This window comes from Pristis pectinata, chromosome 21, assembly GCF_009764475.1.
Source record: "Pristis pectinata isolate sPriPec2 chromosome 21, sPriPec2.1.pri, whole genome shotgun sequence".
Lineage (NCBI taxonomy): Eukaryota > Metazoa > Chordata > Chondrichthyes > Rhinopristiformes > Pristidae > Pristis > Pristis pectinata.
The window spans coordinates 30,556,379-30,577,888 of record NC_067425.1 but is presented as its reverse complement, the minus strand read 5'-3'; the positions used below and the strand labels follow the sequence as shown (position 1 = coordinate 30,577,888).

Below are 21,510 nucleotides of genomic sequence, written 5' to 3'. Positions count from 1 at the left end.
GAGGGGTGGGGGTGAGAGCAAAGGTACAGAAAATGGCAGAGATATGGGTTCAAGCTCTCTCGACCATAGTCGGGGGGGGGAGGGCCGATTAGAAAAGAAGTTGGACATCTCGATGTCCTGGAGTGGAAAGCCTCATCATGGGAGCAGATGCAGCGGAGGCGGAGAAATTGAGTAAAAAGGATAGCGTCCTTGCAAGAGACAGGGTGGGAGGAGCTGTAATCGAGGTAGCTGTGGGCATCAGTGCATTTGCAGAAGATGTCAGTGGATAAGGAATCTTCTGAGATGGAGACGGAAAGATCGAGGAAGGAGAGAGAGGTGTCAGAGATAGTCCAAGTGAATTGGAGAGCTGAGTGAAAATTAGTGGCGAAAATTTATGAAACTGCCAAGTTCCACACAGGCACAAGAGGTGGCACCAATGCAGTTGTCGATACAGCGCAGAGAGTTGAGGAATGGGGCCGGAGTAGGCTTGGAACAGAGACTGTTCAACATAGCCAACGATGAGGCAGGCATAGCTGGGGCCCATGCGAGTCCCCATAGCTGCGCCCTTGGTCTGTAGAAAGTGAGAGGAATCAAAAGTAAAGTTGTTAAGGGTGAGGACAAGTTGAGCCAGGCAAAGGAGAGTGTTCGTCGAAGGGGACTGGTTCTGTCTCTGGTCAAGAAAAAAAGGGCGGTGAGGCTGTCATGATGGGGAATGGATGTCCAGAGTGGTGGGGACAAGAGAGGTTATAATAAGGAATACAAATATGACCAAAAAGTAACCATCTTCCTGTTTTCATGGCAGAAGCCACAATGTGGCAAAAGCAGTGGAAAAGTAACAGTCTAAAGAGAGTTAATGCAATTAATATCAATGGAGTAGTACTGAGAAAAATGAGACTCAAAGCTGACCAATCCCATGACCTTGGATGTCCTATATCCTAGAGTTCTGAAAAAGAGGTTGCTACAGAGATGATATACTACTAGTAATTTCCCAAAATTCACTAGATTCTGCCATAGTCCCAAGATGCCTCAAGGAAGATTACTCCATCAATTAAGGGTTCAAGGAAAGGCAAAAATATTTTTTCCATTGAGATCAGACTGGTTTAAAGATAGAATTTAGTATGAGTAAAAGGAATATTTTTATAGTGGATGCTTCAGCTATTTAAAATCTACATTTTTGATGATTTGGATGTATCCAAACTAGGCAAAACTGTCCAATATGAATAATTAGCAAAAGAATCAAAGGGAAGTTGCGGAGCATCGCAACAGAATAAACTATAAGGAAATGAGGGTGGGGGAGAAGAGAAGAATAGGACTGATGGGATTGCTCTGTTGGAAGCCGACATGTACCTGATGCATTGAATGGCATCCTGTGTTGTAATGAGTATTATAGCAAGCAAAGTAAGTGAATGGAAAGAAAAACAAAATATAGGTGTGGGAATGGGAAATTCTGGAGCAGACAAATCACAAAAGTACACAATCAAAGAGACACCAAAATTGGTAAGAGGGAAAACCAGATGGAAGAGACAGGCAAACACAAACAGGTTCAGGATAATAGATCAAGATCACATAGCAAGAGGGCTTTAGTAAAGAAATGCAAAGAAAGTTCTACTAATTTCTTCATATCTCGAGAAAGTTATAGAAGAGTACCTTCAAAAGGAAATACCCACACAAAATACCCTTCCAAAACTAAGTACAAACTAACCTCCAGATGAAAATATATATGCCATCTTTTGCACATTCAAATAAGCAATTGAGTATAGACTAAGGATTTATGCAGATTATATTGATAAATCATTAAAGGACAGAAAAAACAACCTACCTGCCAGGTGGCATCTGTGTATTCTCCTTCCCAGTTGGCCGTTTTGTTTCCACTATGGAAAAGCAGAAATGTTAATTTGTAAACGAGTGGCTTGCTTAGACAACAATCCCTAATTCAATATTCATGTGAAAAAACCTGCACAACTTCAGCTTTATATCTCACATAACTAAAACACAATACCCAAAAACGTTATGCCTTTTATTTCACACTGAATTTGTATATTAAAAACAATTACAAAGCTTTGAGGGGGAAAAATAAAATTAACAGATGAATGAAAGATTAACCCCAGAATAAAGGAAATGTGAAAATAGCAGTTCATTTTGTGTGCATTAGGGTCATCCATAAAACCAGTAGTTGCAATTCATTCTGATAACATGAACACTAGGAACAGTAATTGCAGTACACACAACAGGATTATTCAAACTGGAAGAAATCTAAAGCTAGAAAAACTGGTGGTAGTAGCAGCAAATTATGGGTGATTAGAATTTATTTGAACATGGCGAGTAGACTAGGTTACATCTTCAGTAATTATAGACTCAAACACAAAAAGCATTTTTTCAAATCTTCAACATTTAATATCTAAAGGAATAAAAATTTAAACAGGGTATTTAATGTCCCAATACTAGAGGTTTGGGGGCCTTACTAAAACTTATCACATCGCGCATTGAGTTAGTTTGTAGAATATCTATTGACAAACTGTACATGCCAATGTTGGCAAGTGGGGAACGTCTTATCACGAGCAACAGCAAACAGCTGAAGTAGGGGCAAATCGTAAAGGGAACTACAAGAAAAGCACAATGACTTCTCACGACAACCGTAGGGAGTGGAGGATAGATCAATTTTATGCAATCAACAATTAATTTTGAGCACTCCAGTCACCAGGCTTGATTTGCACGTTTAACAATCTCCACCAACTACGAATAGCATTGTCAATATAAAGTACCCCACACAAAAGGGTACTTAATTCTTCCCCCCACCCCCCCCCCCCCAACTCTCAAAAAAGACAGGTTGCTTTTTCCTTCATTTCTACTGTACAACGATTTGCTGTGCCCCTGTAATGTGTCATGCCCCACTTCACAACTTGTATTTCTTTCCATTCACTTACTTTGCTTGCTTGAGACCATTCAGAGCATCAGGTACAAGCTCTATGACCCTCTACTGGCAGATACAGTGTTTTCAACAGACATTCTACAAAGTAGTTTAATTTTCTCCATCAACAGTTTATATCTACCCGTGAATGCAAGGCAACTTTGAACCATTCAATTGTGAGGTGATGGGCTATATCTTTAGGATAGGTTTAACCACGCACCTGCCTGTTCTTTAGTAATTGTACCACTGGGACATGAATAACAATGATTGCCATTAGATTATTTTAATAAGCAATGCTTCCATATTGCAATGAGTAGTTCTAACCATCACAAAGACATGTATTGTTAACTGCAGAAGTACCCTGGCAGTAGAGAGGATGAGCATACATTATGTCCATGGAAAATTTTAGTACTATTACAACTCAGATTTACAAAATAGGTCCGAATGAGGTCAGGTTAACACCCAAAGCTCACAAATACTGGATATTTAATCTTTCTATAGCTCATTATGTATGTAAACAAGCACCATCTTTTAAGTTAGGAGAATGTCAGATTCTCGTAAAGCAGCTTGTGTTTTTGTCAAGTCCTAAATCTGTCAAAATAGCTACCACAGTCAGGGAAATGTTTGTACTTAAAAAATAATGTATTTAAAAAAACCTATTATAACCTATAATCTGTACTATTCTGCCTTCAGATAGTAGGAAATTTTCATTGTATATTTATATATACGTTAATGCGAAGCTGGCAATATTTTGAAATAGAAACCACTTATCACAGAATGTTTTAACTTGAGAATCAGCAAAGTGAAATATAATTACACCTGGGAGTTTGGTATATTAATGACAAATATAAAAGATAATTAACTGTTTTTTTTTGGAAAAGGTGGTTCAAACACTTTCTTTCCAAGGTTTATCAATTTTGTGACATTCATTGCTTTGAACTCCAAGCTAATTCACTTTGAACCCCAAGCTAATTCACTTTGAACCCTTGATTCATAACATTCCTCAGAAGGGCAGCCCCTAGCAGTCTTTGTGGAGAGTGGGAGTTAGGGGTGGAAAGAATGTTTCGATTACAATGATTAATGACTGCCAAGTTAGCCATCATCATTTGAATGACTGGACTGATACACTGCTTAGAGACACAGGAATGCAAATGCTGGAATGTGGAGCAAAAAACTGCTGGAAGAACTTGGTGGGTCAGGCAGCATCTGTAAAGAGAAATGAACAGTCGACATTTCAGGTTGAGACCCTACATTTGGACTCATGAAGGGTCTCGACCCAAAAGGATGACTGTCCACTTCCCTCCACAGATGCTGTCTGACCCGAGTTCCTCCAGCAGTTTGTTTGTTGAAACACTGCTTAAGTGCTTGTATGAATCTTAGATTTTAAATGTAATGTGTACCCCATATTCAAAATCCATTTATAAGTAAGTGTCATTTTTTTTTAAAAATCCCCTTGAGAAAATGGAGCAATGTTGTACATTGCCACTCATCCTCATTTGATATATTCTTCAAAAGGTTGGATGGCATTGAGAGTGCATGCTTCAGATATTTAAACAGTCTGGCCTTTTCAGTTAATCTGCTATCAAGTTAACTCACCTAGGAGTTAGTACACTCCACCTTCTATCCTGAGCAACAGGCCTTGAAGCTAACACCTGGGATCACGATTATACACTTCCCACATATTACAAGCTCATCATAATTCTACTATTCATACAGCACTTTTTCTTCAACCTCGTACACCATGAAAACAAAGTGCAAAAGAACAGATGCTAACTTCAATCTGTTCATGTGCTAGTGGTTTTCTTAATTCCTGACATTACTGTTTAGACTTTTCTATCATCTCAGAACCCACTTCAAAATACGTGTTAAAGAAACCAATCGTTGTCTGTAAAATTCTCACATTTTCATGCATCACATTGCTAAATGGATCATGAGGAACTCCATGGAAATATTTATAATTATAGTATATTTGAACTGACAAACTACGTATTCATTACAATAGCACAAGTGTTATTTTAAAAAACTTTGCAAGCTAGGTTATATACTGCGTGCAACTTACCATGTTGAATGGCAGTGTCCAGAAATGGCCTGGATTAAAAGTGATGGCATATTAATGATAACCATGTACAGACTTCAAATAATTCAACATCTTACTCTCATACATTTGAATGAATACAAAGATAAAGGATAATTAGCATGTTTTGTAGAACATCTGTTTCAACTGTCAGGCAAAATAAGTAGTATTACATGAAATTACACAGATCAAATGAATCTTGGAAATCTTGTCTGTTGGAAACATTGAAATTTTCCTCAAAAATGAAATGAACAACAAATTAGGTCATTTAGCTATAGGCTAATCATGTAGTAAAGGTAACTTTCAAAAATGTGAACTTCAAATGTTGAGTTTGCTGAAGAAATATTCACATTGGTCTTCTAACAACACCTGTAGTTTTTGGAATTGAAAGATTCTTGTATAGGATGCCTTCATAAATCCACTATGCATTTCAAGTGCTACTCATTACTGCTCTCCTAGCTGTGAAAAATTACTGCCAGACAACATGAACTATGCACAACAGTTCATGAAACAGGACAGAACTGTTAACGTGCACAATGAAAAACAATTCCATAAGTAATCCTGATAAAGTTATTTCAATTTTGCAATCAACACACCATTAGGCTCAAGTAGATAAAAAAATCATAAATTATTCTAATGATAAAAACACTAACATCCAAGGCAAAATTGTTTCATAAAATAGTTGAAGCATTTCCCTACATGTGCATTTATTCCAGTTTATTCATAATCTTTAGTGTCAAAACGTAATTAGCGGACTGCAGAGACAATTACTGCAGTACTCAAATCATATGCAGAGCCCAACAAGAGCAAGAAAGTGCACAAATTAGAAGGAATCATAAAATAACCAAAAACAATGCATCACAGATGAGGAAACCTCTCGACCTTAAATAACTTCTGGGATTTGGAATAAACTTAAGGTGTAGAAGTCAAGTTCCCTTATGGAACAGCTTCAAATGGAAAACAAAACACTTTTTAAACACAGCAAGTACTACGTTGCGGCCAAATTCTACAAATGGCTACAGAAAAAAAATTAAACTTTAGCTTAATAATTACACTTCAGGAGAAAGTTTACCTCTTTACTGTAAATATAATTTTTGACTTTTGCTCCAAAATCTTTTTTAATGTTGTAGTGTCATATTTTGATGGATGTTTAAAGCATACACCATCAGGTAATCCTTGTATTGCTACAGCAGCAGGGTCCTTAAAGATCTTTTCATAAGGCACAGGGATTGGAGCAGGTTTTCCAAGAGCTTTACCTGAAATTGAGAGAAATAAATGGACTGAAGTTAATAGAAGAAAACTGTTGACACGTACATAGGCAGATTAGCATAACATTGAGAAGTATGGTGCTGTGAACACAAATGCCAGACTGAAAGATATTTTGGGCTCCAAGATAAACTATTTAAACAAAGAAAAAAAAATCACTTTTGAATATATCTACCCAACTAACATTTTTCCCCCAAGTTTTATAGAACTTCTTTTGAAGTGGGGCCTATTACATCGTTAACAAGTGGCATTTATCAGATGCCATGGATGAGTTAACCAAGTTAGACTAATGGTGTCATACACTATGGAAAGAGGCCCTTTGGTCCAACTGGTCCGTGCCAACAGAGACACCTATCTAAGCTAGTCCCACTTGCCCATATCCCTCTAAACTTTTCCTATTCACGTACCTGTCCAGGTGTCTTTTAAATTTTGTTAATGAAACAACTGACTGACTTGCATTCGGTCTTTAAGTATTGGCTGGATAACATGAACTCTTGGGAGGTTCATTTTATGTAAAAAGCTTCCAAAGATAATTACTAAAACTTCAGAAGTTTACTGTATAAGAGAATGGGATCTGTTAGAGGCTGACAAAGAAGTGTGGTATGTTGCAAATTACAGAGCAGGGTGGGCTAATGAAGAGGGAAAAATGTGTCAATATCACAGACAAATGACCAATGAGTAGTTCAAATAGACAAAGTAAGCTATCGTAGGTCAGAGAATTCAATCGAGTCTGAAAGTTGCAATGTGCCCAGCTGGAAGACGAGCTTTCTCTCATGCTTGCAATTATCCTTACTAGAACAGTGCAGGAGGCCACAGAACAGAAAAGTCAGAGTGGAAGTGGAATAAAGTATTAAAGTGGCAGGCAAATGAATGCTTAGAGTTGCTCTGTGGACTGAGCACAGATGCTCCACCAGTCAGCTAATGTGCACTGTAAGCACTGAATGGTGTATACTAACTTGGCAGCACTGTTGCTGTTAATTCTCCATCCCTTTCCTAACCTGACTTCTCCATCTGTGTCCTCCTGCATCGTTATAATGAGGCCCAATGCAAGCTTGAGGAATAGCTCTGCACCTCATCTTCATTCTGGGCATATTGTAGCCTTCCAAACTCAATACTGAACTCTCCAACTATAATCATCTATGATATTGGCTCAGTTTTTTTTAATTCCCTCTCCATGCTCTGACCTACTATTTGCAAACAATCATAGTTTTATCATCTGAATAAGATATCTTTATTAGTCACATCTACATCAAAACACACAGTGAAATGCATCTTTTGCGTAGTGTTCTGGGGGCAGCCCACAGGTGTCACCACGCCTCCGGGGCCAACATAGCATGCCCACAGCTCCTAACCTGTAGGTCTTTGGAATGTGGGAGGAAACCGGAACACCCAGATGAAACCCATGCAGACATGGAGAGAATGTACTCCTTACAGACAGCGGCCGGAATGGAACCTGGGTCGCTGGCGCTGTAATAGCGTTACACCAACCGCTACACTACCGTACGCCATTAACAACTCATCTTACAGCAACTCCAGCTTCAACCTATCACAAATATTCTTTTTGCCATATTCACCTGCAACTTAGAACTAACTTTTGCTCTTTTCAAGTTCTGACCAAGGGCCTTAGTCTGAAACATCAATTCAGTTTCTCTTTTCACATATTTGAGCATTTCTAGCATTTTCCAGTTTTGTTTTCAGATTTCCAACATCTGCAGGATGTTTAAAAAATTAATTTTCTGTCACTCATGAATATTGTCAGTCCCTGTTGGTCATCAGGAAAAAAGCAATTTTTTTTTAACTTCTAACAAAGAACTAGAGTTCCTTAAGGCTGTCAAGAATCTTACAAAACAAATGGCACTTACTGACAATAATATCTAGTCTATTGAATGTCTAAAATAAAAATCTCTTAAAGCAAGCATTGTTTGAAACAAGCAACTTTCATCATCTACAGAAGAATTGTATGTTTTTTTAAAAAGAACATCAATGACAAATAACAGATTTAAATGAGAGAAGAAAAAAACTACTAATAAGTTTACTCAGTAACAGGAATAACCTACACAAGAGAGTGTAGGCAAACACATTGGGCACAGTAAAACAAAATCATATACTAAAGCAATGATAGTTCTCAATAATAGATTCTGGGCAAGGGCAATATCAGAACTGTGAGGATATAAACAAACTAATTAAAGGGTAATCTGACCGAACACTATCCAATGGAGCTTTTACAATGGCATGGATTTTCATTTAAGGCCTAATCCTAATCAAAAACAAGCATTCTATTTAAGGGAAACTTTGAGTTTTTCATCTGCCAAAGACAGAAATCCATGGTTTCTAAGAGTACCACATTAAAAATGTCTCAATGAAAACGTTGCAAACTAACTTCACAGCGTGAATGTCTTCAAAGACAGGTTGGAAAAGCAAAAGCATGTCTGTACTCATTTTATAACCATACAGAGACACAGGACACTTGAAGTCTTGTTATATTTGAAATCTTTCTCAACTACTGCAACTGAGATACATGCGACCACTAACAATTAACATACAGCTGCCAATCAATCTGAACCAACTTTATGACACATATTAGGAACATAATTTTGAATTAACTTGAGCGTCAAAGAGCCACGAGTTTAGCTTGAGCTTACAGCTTTCAATTAGCTTACTGGCTTGCCCCAATATTTTCAATCTTCATTTGAGCTGTTCCCATCAGTAACATCCTTTTCCTAATTCTAATGGTCTTATGAAGCAGCTTAAGACATGGCGAACACGACTGTTTGAACCATTAAGTTTTGACAAATGGTACATTCTCTTTCCCTATTAACAAGATTCTTTTAATTACAAACCTATTGAAATGCTTTACAAAAGATGCTTAGTGACCTAATCCAATATTAGCAAATAATCACAATACTGTCTTTTGTTTGTACACGGAAAACTGAAGTAGAACAGTACCATAAAGCAAGCAGAACAAATCCTCAACTGATTTTCTGAACTTTTCAATGTCAGCCTGGTTATCCATACCAGTTGGAGTCACACAAGGTATAGCTTTACTTCCTAGCCTTTGAGCTGCCTTTTGATCTTCAGCCACACCTAAATTCAAACCAAAAAATTGTTAGGAGACTTATTAGGATACCACTGCAAATTCACAAAGCAAACTAATAATATATGCATTGCATTAAATAAACAGATTTTAAAAATGTATAACATTAAACAATTTAAATTATATATCTGGAACAAAAATGCTTCAAGCATATAATTTTTTTAATTGTGATGGTAATGATCAATCTCAACCTCTGTTTTACCTAAACATATTACTCACTGGATGGAAACACAGTACATACATACTGTAACCAAGTTATTTCAAGCTAAATGTAAAGTACTGTGCATTGTTTGCTCCCAACAACTTCTGCATGGGCTTCAACAGGATATCACCACAATGGATAGACAAACCTTCCAAAGTCAATGTAGCAGGAAACATGAGCTTACGGGTGGGGTTGACTATCTGAGTAAAAGTATTTTTTTTACTTGGATAATCAAAGGCAGCACTGGAGATAGCAGCAAATTTCGTCATTCATTTCTATCCCATTTGTAGTCACTCAGACAATGGCATAATCTAACAGGGACAGTGCACAACTCAAAAGGTGTTGCACGAGACCATCGACTAGTGTCTGATAAAACCGGCTGTTGTTTATGCAAGGTTAAGCTCTAATCATTTCATCAGGAGGGCAACTCACTTAAAGTTTGCTTTCCATGCTCCTTCCTTGCCAATTCTCAAAATCAGAACAGAAATAATTCCATGGGCTCACCTGCAGCTTCCATCGGGGCATATGTGCTGATGATTATTGTAAGCTGGTTCCACTTTAGTGTGAACTGAGTGCCATGTGAATTTGCTGATGCAATAAGGGATAGGGTGGAATACCAGACCAGCTCATTCTTGACAGCAAAACCCAACCCTTGGAGACTATTCCTTTCCTACTCTGCCCTTCCAGTAAACATACCCACCAGTGTTTTTTTTGAAAGGGCCATCTTCTGCCATTGTCTAACTCAATCTTAACAGCAGAGCATCTAACTTCACTGGCTATGACAGCAAGCAAAGTCCATTGCTGTTGGGATAGTTTACAAACTGAATCTAAACTATTAGTAAACTTGCCAAACTTCTGCTTTACATATTCTTGTACAAATTCTTGAAGATACCACAAGCCATTTACTTGCTTTGCAAGATGCAAAGTGTTATTAAAGTCTTGTAAATTATTCACTCTCCCAGCCACTGTAAAGTGAAATCAACATGAAAACAGAAGCTTAGCGTTTCATTGTTGCCAGTCAAACTAAAATTACACAGGAACTAAAGCATGCCGGAATTCTGAGATGCTCTTTGCATTTTGGAGGACCTCTGCAGAAGGTGCCTCCAGCTGGCCAGCTTGAGTGCAAGGCTTCAAGACTTCTGCGCTGCTATTGACACCATAGTGCATTCACCAAGGCTGAAAGTTACAAGGATAGCATATTTTTATTGATATGGTCACACAGAGCTTAAGGAAAGGCAGACAGAGAAGGAAATGGTGAGCATCACACAGGGGAAGAAGTAAGGAGCCAGAGGAAATTCAAAGTGCATCACGCTCCAAAACAATTTCTCCATGCTGAAAATCATGGGGCAAATGATCTGCAAGGAGTTAAGTCAAAGGCAAGATCATAGCACCATGGGGGCTCAGCCACACAAGGGGAGGTTATCCTTCTCATTACTGCAGTAACAGACTCCTTAATCAATACTGCAATACCACCTCTTCTCTTACATTGCTCCCCCCAGCCTTTCGTCATACCTGAAGATTCCACACCCCAGAATATTGGATTGTCAGTATTATAGTTCTTTCAGCCACATTTTTGCAAAGGCATATAATTTCCATATGCTAATCAGCATTCCAAGTTCATCTGCCTTAACAGTTAGGCATCCTGCATTAAAATAGATGCAATTTAGATTTACATTCCTCTCACGTGCCTCATCACAAGAGGCTTGATAGTGAGGGAAATAGGTACTTCTGTGGCTGTAGATACAAATCCAGGATGGTGTGTGGCCTCACTGTGGCTAGGGTTGACGATGTCAGAAAATGGTTGCAGGACATTTTAAAAGGGGGAAGTTTAACAATCAGAGATTGGGGTCCATATTTGTACTAACATGTGTAAAAAGGATGAGGACTTGCAATATGAATTTAGGGAGCCTGGTTGAGGATTAAGGAACAGAATTTCTAAAGGTTGTAATGTCTGGATTACTTCCAGTGCTACATGCTAGTAAGCATAGGAAGATAGGGCAGGTGAATGTATGGCTAAAGAGATGGCATGGGGGGGAGGGCTTTAGATTTCTAGAACTACTTCTAGGGAAAGAGGAGGTTTAAACTAATTTAGCAGGAGAATGGGGTATGGCAAATATAAGAGGTTTGGTGGGGGGGGCTGGAAAACAGAGGAAAAAGTAATATGCAAAAGAAAATTAAATCAGTCCAATCGGCAGAGCAGATACAGACATGATGAGACACATGGAAGGACTGCAAGGCTAAATTGCATCTATTTTAATCCAAGGAGTCTAACTTGCAAGGCAGCTGATCAGCACACAGGAATGCTAGATGTTACCATCACAAAGTCACGGCACACCAATGCCCCACTCTCTTTGTAACCACACCAGGGCCCCCTTTAAACTTAGCTGGTTCACTGAAAAATTATACTATTGTGTAACATCCTAAAATAAAACTGAAATAAAAACGTTAGGGCATTAATAGCAGTAACATCAATATTCTGGAATATCTGCTGAGGGTGCTGGATTATCAGAGTGCAATAATGAGTAGCAACAGTTCTGGACCTAATTTTAGGAATGCAGCCAGGCAAGTGGGAGAGCATTTTGGGATAGTGACTTCTAAGTTTCAAATGTAGTTATGGAAAGGGATAAGGATAGTCCAGGAATTAAGGTCCTGAATTGAATGAAGGCCAACTTCAATATCGTAAAATGGGGCCTGGCAAACATAGAACAGGAGCAGCTATTTACAGGTGTGTCGACACCTGTCAAGTGGAAGTTATACAAGAAGTGAAATATTGACAGTTCAGGGCTAACTTGTTCCCATAAATGGGAAAGGCAAGCATAGCAAATCAAAGGAATACTAGATATCAAACAATAAGAGGACTGGATAAAGGAAAACAAAAGAAACAACTGGAAAGCATGGAGAAGTGAAAACAAGATGGACCTTTAGGAGTACAGAAAATGCAAGGTGTCACGAGCCAGGGTGCTATTGGTGAATGTCCCTTTAAGGCACCTGGACAGTAGAGTAGTTTGTGTGTGTGTGTGTGTGTGTGTGTGTGTGTGTGTGTGTGTGTGTGTGTGTGTGTGTGTGTGGTTATCTACAAGTCAGCAAGACTATAACAGCATGCTGGCTGTTTTGCACAGAGAATCAAAGAGAGTGTGAGAGCGAGTCTCTGTATCAATGGATGAAGAACAATAGCTGTGTCTGTCACTACAACCCACATATGGATTTTTGGAGCAATCAAGTGGAGTCCACTTTGTCGTTAACCTGTGCTGGAAAGTAGGTATTTCTGTGGGCGGCCACGTATCGAATGCCTTTGTGGTGGCAGATACTTCGGAACAAAGCAGTGGAGATCATCGGAGATTGAGGTGTCGTATGGGTTCCATCGTTGAACAAGTGGATTTCGTAATTTCTCTCTACATTGTCTCTTCAGTCAACGGTGGTTTTGCAAAAGCCTTTGCTCACGTTTCACCTTATGACTTGCTGAACTGAACTTTGAGAACTATTCCTAGACTTGGGGTTTGGGAATTTGCCACACACACTTCGTGTGTATTAGTTTTGGGGGTTAATGTTTAATATCTAACATTTTTACTTTTCTTATTATCACAAGTAATTATTAATAAAATAGTTTCTAACACTTATACATGACTCAGTGTTTCTCTATTGTTGCTGGTACGTAACAAAGGGGATACTTAAAGAAATGAGCATGAGGGGGGCATGAAATATCACTGGCAGACAAGATTAAGGAAAATCTGAAGGCATTTTGTAAGTATATCAAGGACAAGAGAATAACCAGGGAAAAACAGTAGTGCCCAAAATGACAACCTGTGCATGGAGTTAAAGAACATAGGTGAGGTCTTAAATGTATACTTCCTCTCTATATTCACTAAGGAGAAAGAAAATTCAAAAGAGGACAGCAAAATTCTTCAACGTATTATAAAGGTGGTGTTAAGATGTCTTAGCATACTTAAACATAGATAAATCCCCAGGCCTGATGAGAAGTATCCCAGGTTGCTATGGGAGGCAAGGGAGGAGATTGGTGGGGCCCAACAGAATACAAAAATGAGTTGCAACTTTATAAACATTGGTTAGGGCACAGCAGAGTAATGTGTATATTTCCGGTCACCACACCTTAGGAAGGACATGATTGAACTGTAGAGGTGTAAAGCAGATTCATCATGATGCCTGGCATGCAGTGCTTCAGTTATGACGCAAGACTGGGTTTGTTTTCCTTGCAGCAGGGGATGGACTTGATAGAGGTACACAAAATTATAGATGCAAAGATACAGTAAATAGGAAATTTTCCTTAAAGGAATCTAAAATTAGAGGGCATAGGTTTAGGGCAAAGGTTAGAGGGGATACAAGGAAGAACTTTTTCCACCTAGCAGGTGATTGGAATCTGGAAAACACTGCCTGAATGGATGTTGAAGGCAGGTACTCCCACAACATTGTATATCTAGATGAGTACTTGAAATTGCTAGATATAAAAGACTATGTACTGGTAAATGGGATTAATATAGAAAGATATTTGATGGTCAGCAGGGACATGGTGGGCCAAAGGGCCCATTTCTGCACTGTATGATTCGCTACACTGTTACGGGTCAGGTTGCTATTTGGTGAATGTCCCTTTAAGACTTGGACAGTACGGAGTAGTAGTGTGTGTGTGGGGTGTCGTCACGACAGCAAGATTACAATGTATTGACAGTTTTGCTCAGTGAGTCGAGGAGAGCGAGAGACTGCTAGTCTCCATAACAATGGATGAAGAACAATAGCTGTGTCAGTCACTACAATCGGTGTATGGATTTTTGAAGCAAACAAGTGAAGTCCGGGATCGATTCTGAGATTGACAAGTTGAACTCAAGACTGGTACGAGAGGTCTGGGTTTGAACAAATTGGGACTTAGTGGACGACTGATTGTAGGTCGGCCTGATAAAATTCTTTTTGATTGGTTTGCGTGTGTGGAAACCAGCAACAATGGATGTTGATACAGTCTTGAAAAAGCCGACCTCTGTGAGATTGCAGGGGATAAGGAAGAATAATTTGTTGAACATTGCTACAGAGCTGAACCTTGAAACAGTGAAGCCATCTATGAGAAAGGCTGATATTCAGAAAGAGAGATAGCTAGCCATTATGTGAAGGAGAAGGTGTTTGGGGAGGATGTGTTAAAACAGTTTCTTGGGAGTAAACCAGAGATTCCTGATGCTCAGGTGCAGCTAGCAAAGATAGAAGCTGAACGAGAACAATTGCAAATGAAGTTAAAGGCTGAGGCAGAACAAGGGAAACTAGAGTTGGAACAAACGTGGCTAAAGTTAGAGGCTGAGCTAGCAATGAAGAAGATAGAGTTGAGGACAGGGAGAGACAGAGGCGGCATGAGTTAGCAATGAAGCAAAAGAGTTCTGGCTCTGATTCTGATGATGGTTTTATAGCCAAACAAATTATTGATGGGTCCAAGAACGATTCAGATGTTTATCCATCCTGTGCAGTGACTCAAGCTAGGGCTAAAGAATTAGCCAAGGCTGATAGTCCTGTGCAGCCCGATGTTGTTCCCAGCCCTAAACAGGATACAAGTTATGATGACTTGTCAGAGACTTTTCTGTCTTCACTTGAGGATCAAAATCCTTGTATTGAGTCTGAATATAAAGATTTGTCTCTGCCCAGGAAGGATTTTAAAATGGAGCAGACTAAAGACAGAGTTTACTGAATTGAGAGAAAAAGCACTCTCAAGTGATGAGATGGTGGGTAAACCTAATCAAAGTTCCCCTGTGGCTCCTTTGTACCCTATTCCTGCCTATGGTGAACCCTTTTCGAAGGCAATTGTGGACCGTGTTAGCCCATTGACAAAGGATTGGGATGAAAGAATTCATTTACTTTTGTTTGCAGTGAGTCAGTGCCTCTGACACAAGAATCCTTAGGGTTCAGTCCTTTTGAACTTGTGTTTGGACATCAGAATTGATAAGAGAACAACAGGTTAATGAAGAGGTGCATTTGAATTTGTTGGATTATGCTCAAAAATTTAAAAACTGACTGACAAAAGCTTGCCAAATTGAAAGCCTTTGTTTTGAGAAAGACTCGGCTGTGGCCAATTCTGTTGACACTGAGCTGTCTGAAAACTTGAAAGTTGCGTCTGGTGAAGATTGTGTTAGACCAAATATGCGCACAAGGCTGAAAAATGAAAATATTTTGAGAAACATTGACACACAATTGGAACAGCTCCAATTTCAACAAAGTCAACAAATGAGGCAATTGATTTTAAAATTTCGAAACATGTTTGAGAATGGTTAAGGTGGTACGTCAACACTTGATAGGTCACATGGAAGACAATCAGCAATGACCTTTCCTGATGTTAAGTGGAGAAATGTATCTTTACTAATATGATTTTCTGTAATCATGTAGCATGATAATGGTAACGCATTGTTTTATTAACTGTATATGCTTCTAAAAATTTTGCTCTTGTAGATCAACGTTTTTTTAAGGATGGAGGTGTTATGGGTCAGGTTGCTATTTGGTGAATGTCCCTTTAAGACTAGGACAGAGTAGTATGTGGTGTTGTCATGACAGCAAGATTACAATGTGCGCACAGTTTTAGAGAGCGAGAGCGAAGACTGTGACTGCTGGTCTCCGTAACAATGGATGAAGAACAATAGCTGTGTCAGTCACTACAATCCATGGATGGATTTTTGGAGCAAACAACTGGAGTCCACTTTGTCATTAACCTGTAGAGGGAAACAGGTATTCGTGTGGGCAACCACATATCGAATGCCTTCGGAACAAAGCAAAGGAGATCAGTGATTGAGATGTCGTATGGGTTCCATCATGGAACATGTGGATTTCGTATATTCTCTCTGTTTTGTCTTCAGTCAACAGTGGTTTTGCAGAAGCCTTTGCTCATGTTTCACCTTATGACTTGCTGAACTGAACTTTGAGAATTATTCCTAGACTTGGGAGTTTGGGAATTTGCCACACACACACACTGAGTTTAGTTTTGGGGATTATGTTTGATATCCAATGTTTTTACTTTTCTTATCATTACAAGTAGTTATTAATAAAATAGCTTTTATCACTTGTACATGACTAGGTGTGTTTCTATTGTTGCTGGTACGTAACAAAATGTTAACCATGATCAGTAGATAGAAGGCCGGAACAGATCCTCAAACTCTGACTCCCACTACTCCCTCCACCACCATCCAAGCCGCACCTTCGTCAGGAGTGCAGTCAAATACACATCACATGAATGAATGAATACATGTAACCAAAGTTCAACATCACACACAACAACTCATTAATGGAGTAAAATCTGTTCCGTCTACAATGGCAGAGTACACTAAAGTTCCAAGATGCATTTTTCAAGCTTTCTAAGACATTGCTTTAAACTCCACAAGCTTCATCATTAAAAGAACAAAAGTAACAAGATCATAGGGATACCAACTCTAAGTTACACACAACACTGGCTGGGATGCCCCCCCCCCACCCCCACAGAGGCTAAATCAGAATTCCTCACAGCAAGAATGCTCAACTCATGGGAACTAAAATCATCCAAAAATCGACATGCTTCTATTCCAAAAGGCTGAACTTTTCAAACAAGCTGAGGCCAACAAAAAAATCTTGAATTATTTATATAAACACAAGCTTTTCTCCTGGACTCCCCTGCCATGTGAATGTCACCAAAAATTACAAGACATCACTTAAAAAACATGACTGCAGTACATCTGGTTCTGTCGTATAAAGTTTTTCCAAAGTGGTAACCATCACTCAAGTAAAACTTATTAAGAACCTTTCAGAACACTGATAAACTCAAACCTTTACACAACAAAGATGCCATGTGGGAAATGGTTGCACATCAAACATTCAGTGTGCATGGATAGTGCACGGTCTTGAAGCAGGCAAACAGGATACAATCAAAAGGGAATGCTGCATCGATCAAAATTGTCATGCACGTGTTTATTTCGGATTTAAAAAGGATAAAAGATTCAGGACAAACTTCGGCAACATGCAAGCCAACTTTGCCGATTTGATCACCTGTACAGAATTAAAGCACAGGTACTATTTAAAGAATAGTTTGAGGGAACTGTGGACAGAGTTGATCATCTGCAGAATCAGAGGAAGATGCATGTGAATTCATGCCTTAAGTTACAATTACGAGTTAAAGCTGGGAAAGGCACAAATAGAGGGGTCATATTAGAGTGCGACGTTATAGCATTTTACATCACAAAACACCTTATAATAGTTCAGGAAGAAGATTACACATATCCCAGAACTCTTCAGAGCTCAGGAAGAGAAATCTCAAATTCAAGACATTGCCAGAGAAACTGAGGCTCCTTACAGTACTATTAATCTATGGAAGTCAAACAAAGGTTTTTCTGCAACTTAACATTATCCCTTGATTTTGTCATTTCAACTTACAGTATTTCACAAAGTCAGTTTGAAAATCCTTTCGGTTCCCAATGAAAGATCTTCCTCGTTCAGTCCCCACCACAAATATATCTTTCTCATATACAGCAATACATGCCACTTCAGCTTTTGACTTTGCAATTTCCTGGCACTGAAGAGGAAACACAAGTTAAACCAACTTTAAACAGAATTGTACAAAAAATGCACATTAAAGAAAATGACTTTTGTTAAACATACATTTGCTGCTCATCAGATGTCACACTGGAAACAAATTGCAGCTTCGTACCTTAAAAGGTACTGATCCTCAAATTCACACTGAGTATCATTGGAACGATTTAAGAGGAGGCCAAAGGTAGAAGAGCATTAAAGTGACTCATGTCTAAAACCTCAAACAACCCCCAGGGCTGAACACATGTACGGGTCTTCCCTGGTTAACAGAGGGGTTAGACTCCTAAAGAACCTCTTTGTGTAAACTTTTATAGCAGGTGCTACAGTAAACTCCTAACTTTCATGGAGGGTTCAGTTGCCGTAGCCATATTGTTTTTTCTTCCCCTTACCCCCATCACTATTCCCCTTTGCCTCAAGCCTCATCTTTTTTGTCACTTAATGGCTCCTGTCTTTCACTCTTTTACAAATCTTCCCCTCTGTTCCTTCCACTGCTTTTTCTTTGCATGCGCTATTGATTAAACCACATTACAGGATGTCCCCAGGTTAAGAATGCCTGTCTTATAGACACCCATACATACAAATGAGCTTGCATAATATTATTAGATTCAGAAGTCCAATGTACATACATACGCGTGTTCCTACAAACAGCAGAACTAGTTTCCTCTCTCTCCACTTTTAGCAATTGTTCTCATCAGTCTTATGAGCTTTTGATGCCATTCATTATAATACTGCAGAGGTACAGTTACCATAAAAAGTGATTTTTGTGCGATTTCCAACTTATGGTGTCTGTAAAAACTGAACCCGTTCACTACCCAGCGACAGCTGGTACATGTCCTTTTCCAGTTCCAACAAAACATCTACCGAACGTATTTCTCCAGATGTGTTGCCCAACATTTTCTGTTTTTAACTTCAAAGCTAGCGCTTAACATATTTTGTTTTCTTATTTTTACTTTTCACCATATAGTATGAATTTAGACAACTATTTCCAATACTAAAAAGTACAAGACACCATAAATTTGCGCGGTGTAAGCAAGTGCACCTCCAGTTTTTGAACAACTGGGGAAAATGGGATATTTTCCAGTTTGAATACAAGACAGGCAATTCAGAATATTCTCTTTTAAAGATGAGAAAATGCGTGGTATGGGGGAGTAGTTTTGGATATGTATGCATCACCAAAAACTGATGCACAGGTAGTAGTAATTACACATGCTAATTAGTTTCACAAAATGTCCAGAATATAAAGTAAATTTGAGAAGTTCAAAACTTGGGTCAGAACCCATTAGCAATAGTATTTAGATCTGGGTAATACATAAGAAAATATGTAGTGGGCTTGAAAGAGAATACAGACAATTTAAATCAAATCCTTGTGAATCCATGAGATTAAATTCATTTATTAACCAATGTTGAAATTTATCAAGCAAATACAGAGAAACTATTTCCTCTTATGGGGGAATCTAGATCGAGACATCATTGTTTTAAAATTAAAGCAAAGTCATTACAAATCACATTACACAAACAGGGTACTCAGATTAACTACTGTTGCTGTTTATCCTTCATGTGAATGGCCTAACTATGGCTCTTAACTATACTTTTTGGTTCGTACTCTTTAACACAGTTTTTATACCCCCAATTTCAAATGTGTTTTTCAGAGATCACTTGCCTTTGCAAATACATTTTAAACACGATCTCAAAATCAGTACTTTCAACATTGTTTTTAAAAGGTGCATTAAATCATCTGTAATTTAACACAGTGACTGAAACAGTGATTATGTTTAATATTCCCTCTGAAGGTTGCTTGTACTCCATTTGTATCTGAGCTCATCTCAATGTGGATCGCATCTAAAATTCTAATGCAAGCACATTCAACAGAAATCACCGTCTTGCAACCCGAACTCAGAAGCCAAGCCAAATTTTCCCCATCTCTAATGTAGCAGTCTATCATCACACCCTTCCCTACCATCCACCCCAAATGATTGAGATATGTCAAGCAAAAATGGATGAGGAATCAAATGCAAGACCCTTCTCATCTATATAATGCATTACATAGTGCATACAACTAATGAACAACCAAAACTGAATAGTAAACTTAATTGAAAATGGATTCTAGAGAAATGGGAACATTCAACAATAACATTAGGTAAACTGTAAGGCTAGTACTGATTCAAACATTGTAACAAATTCTAGCATCGAGCGTGGTATCAACCCCACACCCAAGTAAGAGGCTCAACACCTAGCTCAACGTTAGAACCCAACTCCAAGTACATCTGCACTTAAGTGTACTGGCCAAGTGTTTCTTGCACATAAAATGTAGCAATGTAAAAACAACTTTAGTAATCTGACTGACTTCTTTCTAAATATTAGCTTTATTCAGGTATTATAGTGATCAAAACACAGGATGTGGTAAGCATGCAATTTAAACTGTCTATTTTAGCCATGTCTTCAACCTCCCTATTCTTTCACACTAGGAACTTTCAGCTAGTAGAACGTTTCCTTCTGTTCGATTCAACTTTCATAATTTCAAGCATCTCACAGCACACTGTAATCTAATTGGAAACACATGGCGGATTTTAATGAATCTCCATAGATCCCCAAATAGCAACTTCTATTAATAGATTTACTGCAAATTCAACAAAATGCTTTGAAACAAAGATGAATATAGTAAATGGTGATCCAAACAGGAACCTATACCTCAAATTCCTCTAGTTTTGTGAACCCCAAAACTGTACTCAGTATTCCAATTGCAGTCTTAGCTTTATACAAGTCAAGACATGATGCTTAAATTTATCATGACTACCTCCAAGGTGTTCAAATATAAAGCAAAGCTTTCAGTTAAGACTCTTCTATTCCCTCAAACTAGTAAGATTCCACAACTGCACAACCTAAGCTTCCACTGCACAAACGGTAGCAGAAATTTCCCAGAATGATGTATCGACAGCACTCCAAGAGATGTAGGAGCCTCCATTTTGCAAACTTCCAAATGTACCCATTTTTGTAAAAGCAACTACAATGCAAATGAGTTTTATTATTTATCCAAATTCCAACTCCATTGAGCCACCAGCCTCAAAACATTTAAAATTGCATACATTACATTATCAAGTAGCTCAAGTGGTAGCTTAATAATTTACCATTGACTCCAGTGCTGACATAAGAAATTTTACTGCCAGAAGATTTTCGGCACTAGAAGGTTCTTCTTGTATAACTGGTGTAGTTCCAACTTGTGCCATGATTTCCTGAAGGCAAGATAGGAGAGAGCAGACAGCAAACAGAAACGTTATAATAAGACTGCAGAAAGTCTTTGCATCAAATTCAGAAACAAAAATCAGACATTTCAGAATAATTCCAAGTATTCAATTATAAAATTAGTCAAACTTCTTTGGCTGTTTACTAGCTTTCAAAGTCTGTTCCTAACCAGTTAATTCTATTAAACCATGAAAAATGTTAATATTGTATTCTTC

The 21,510-nt window shown here is 38.4% G+C and overlaps 1 protein-coding gene across 9 annotated transcripts in view; it reads right to left on the bottom strand.

Annotated features, from left to right (window-relative positions):
* Positions 1 to 21,510, bottom strand: part of LOC127581156 (general transcription factor II-I-like) — a 124,943-nt gene that overhangs the window by 84,138 nt on the left and 19,295 nt on the right. For all 9 annotated transcript variants that reach the window (XM_052035206.1, XM_052035209.1, XM_052035207.1 and 6 more), the window contains 6 exons: positions 21,181 to 21,285; positions 17,900 to 18,038; positions 9,174 to 9,311; positions 6,034 to 6,217; positions 4,947 to 4,975; positions 1,799 to 1,850 (listed from right to left, as the gene is read on the bottom strand). In XM_052035206.1, coding sequence (XP_051891166.1) covers positions 1,799 to 1,850; positions 4,947 to 4,975; positions 6,034 to 6,217; positions 9,174 to 9,311; positions 17,900 to 18,038; positions 21,181 to 21,279 — 641 coding nt within the window. In that variant the 5' untranslated portion in view covers positions 21,280 to 21,285. The remainder of the gene's footprint in view (positions 1 to 1,798; positions 1,851 to 4,946; positions 4,976 to 6,033; positions 6,218 to 9,173; positions 9,312 to 17,899; positions 18,039 to 21,180; positions 21,286 to 21,510) is intronic.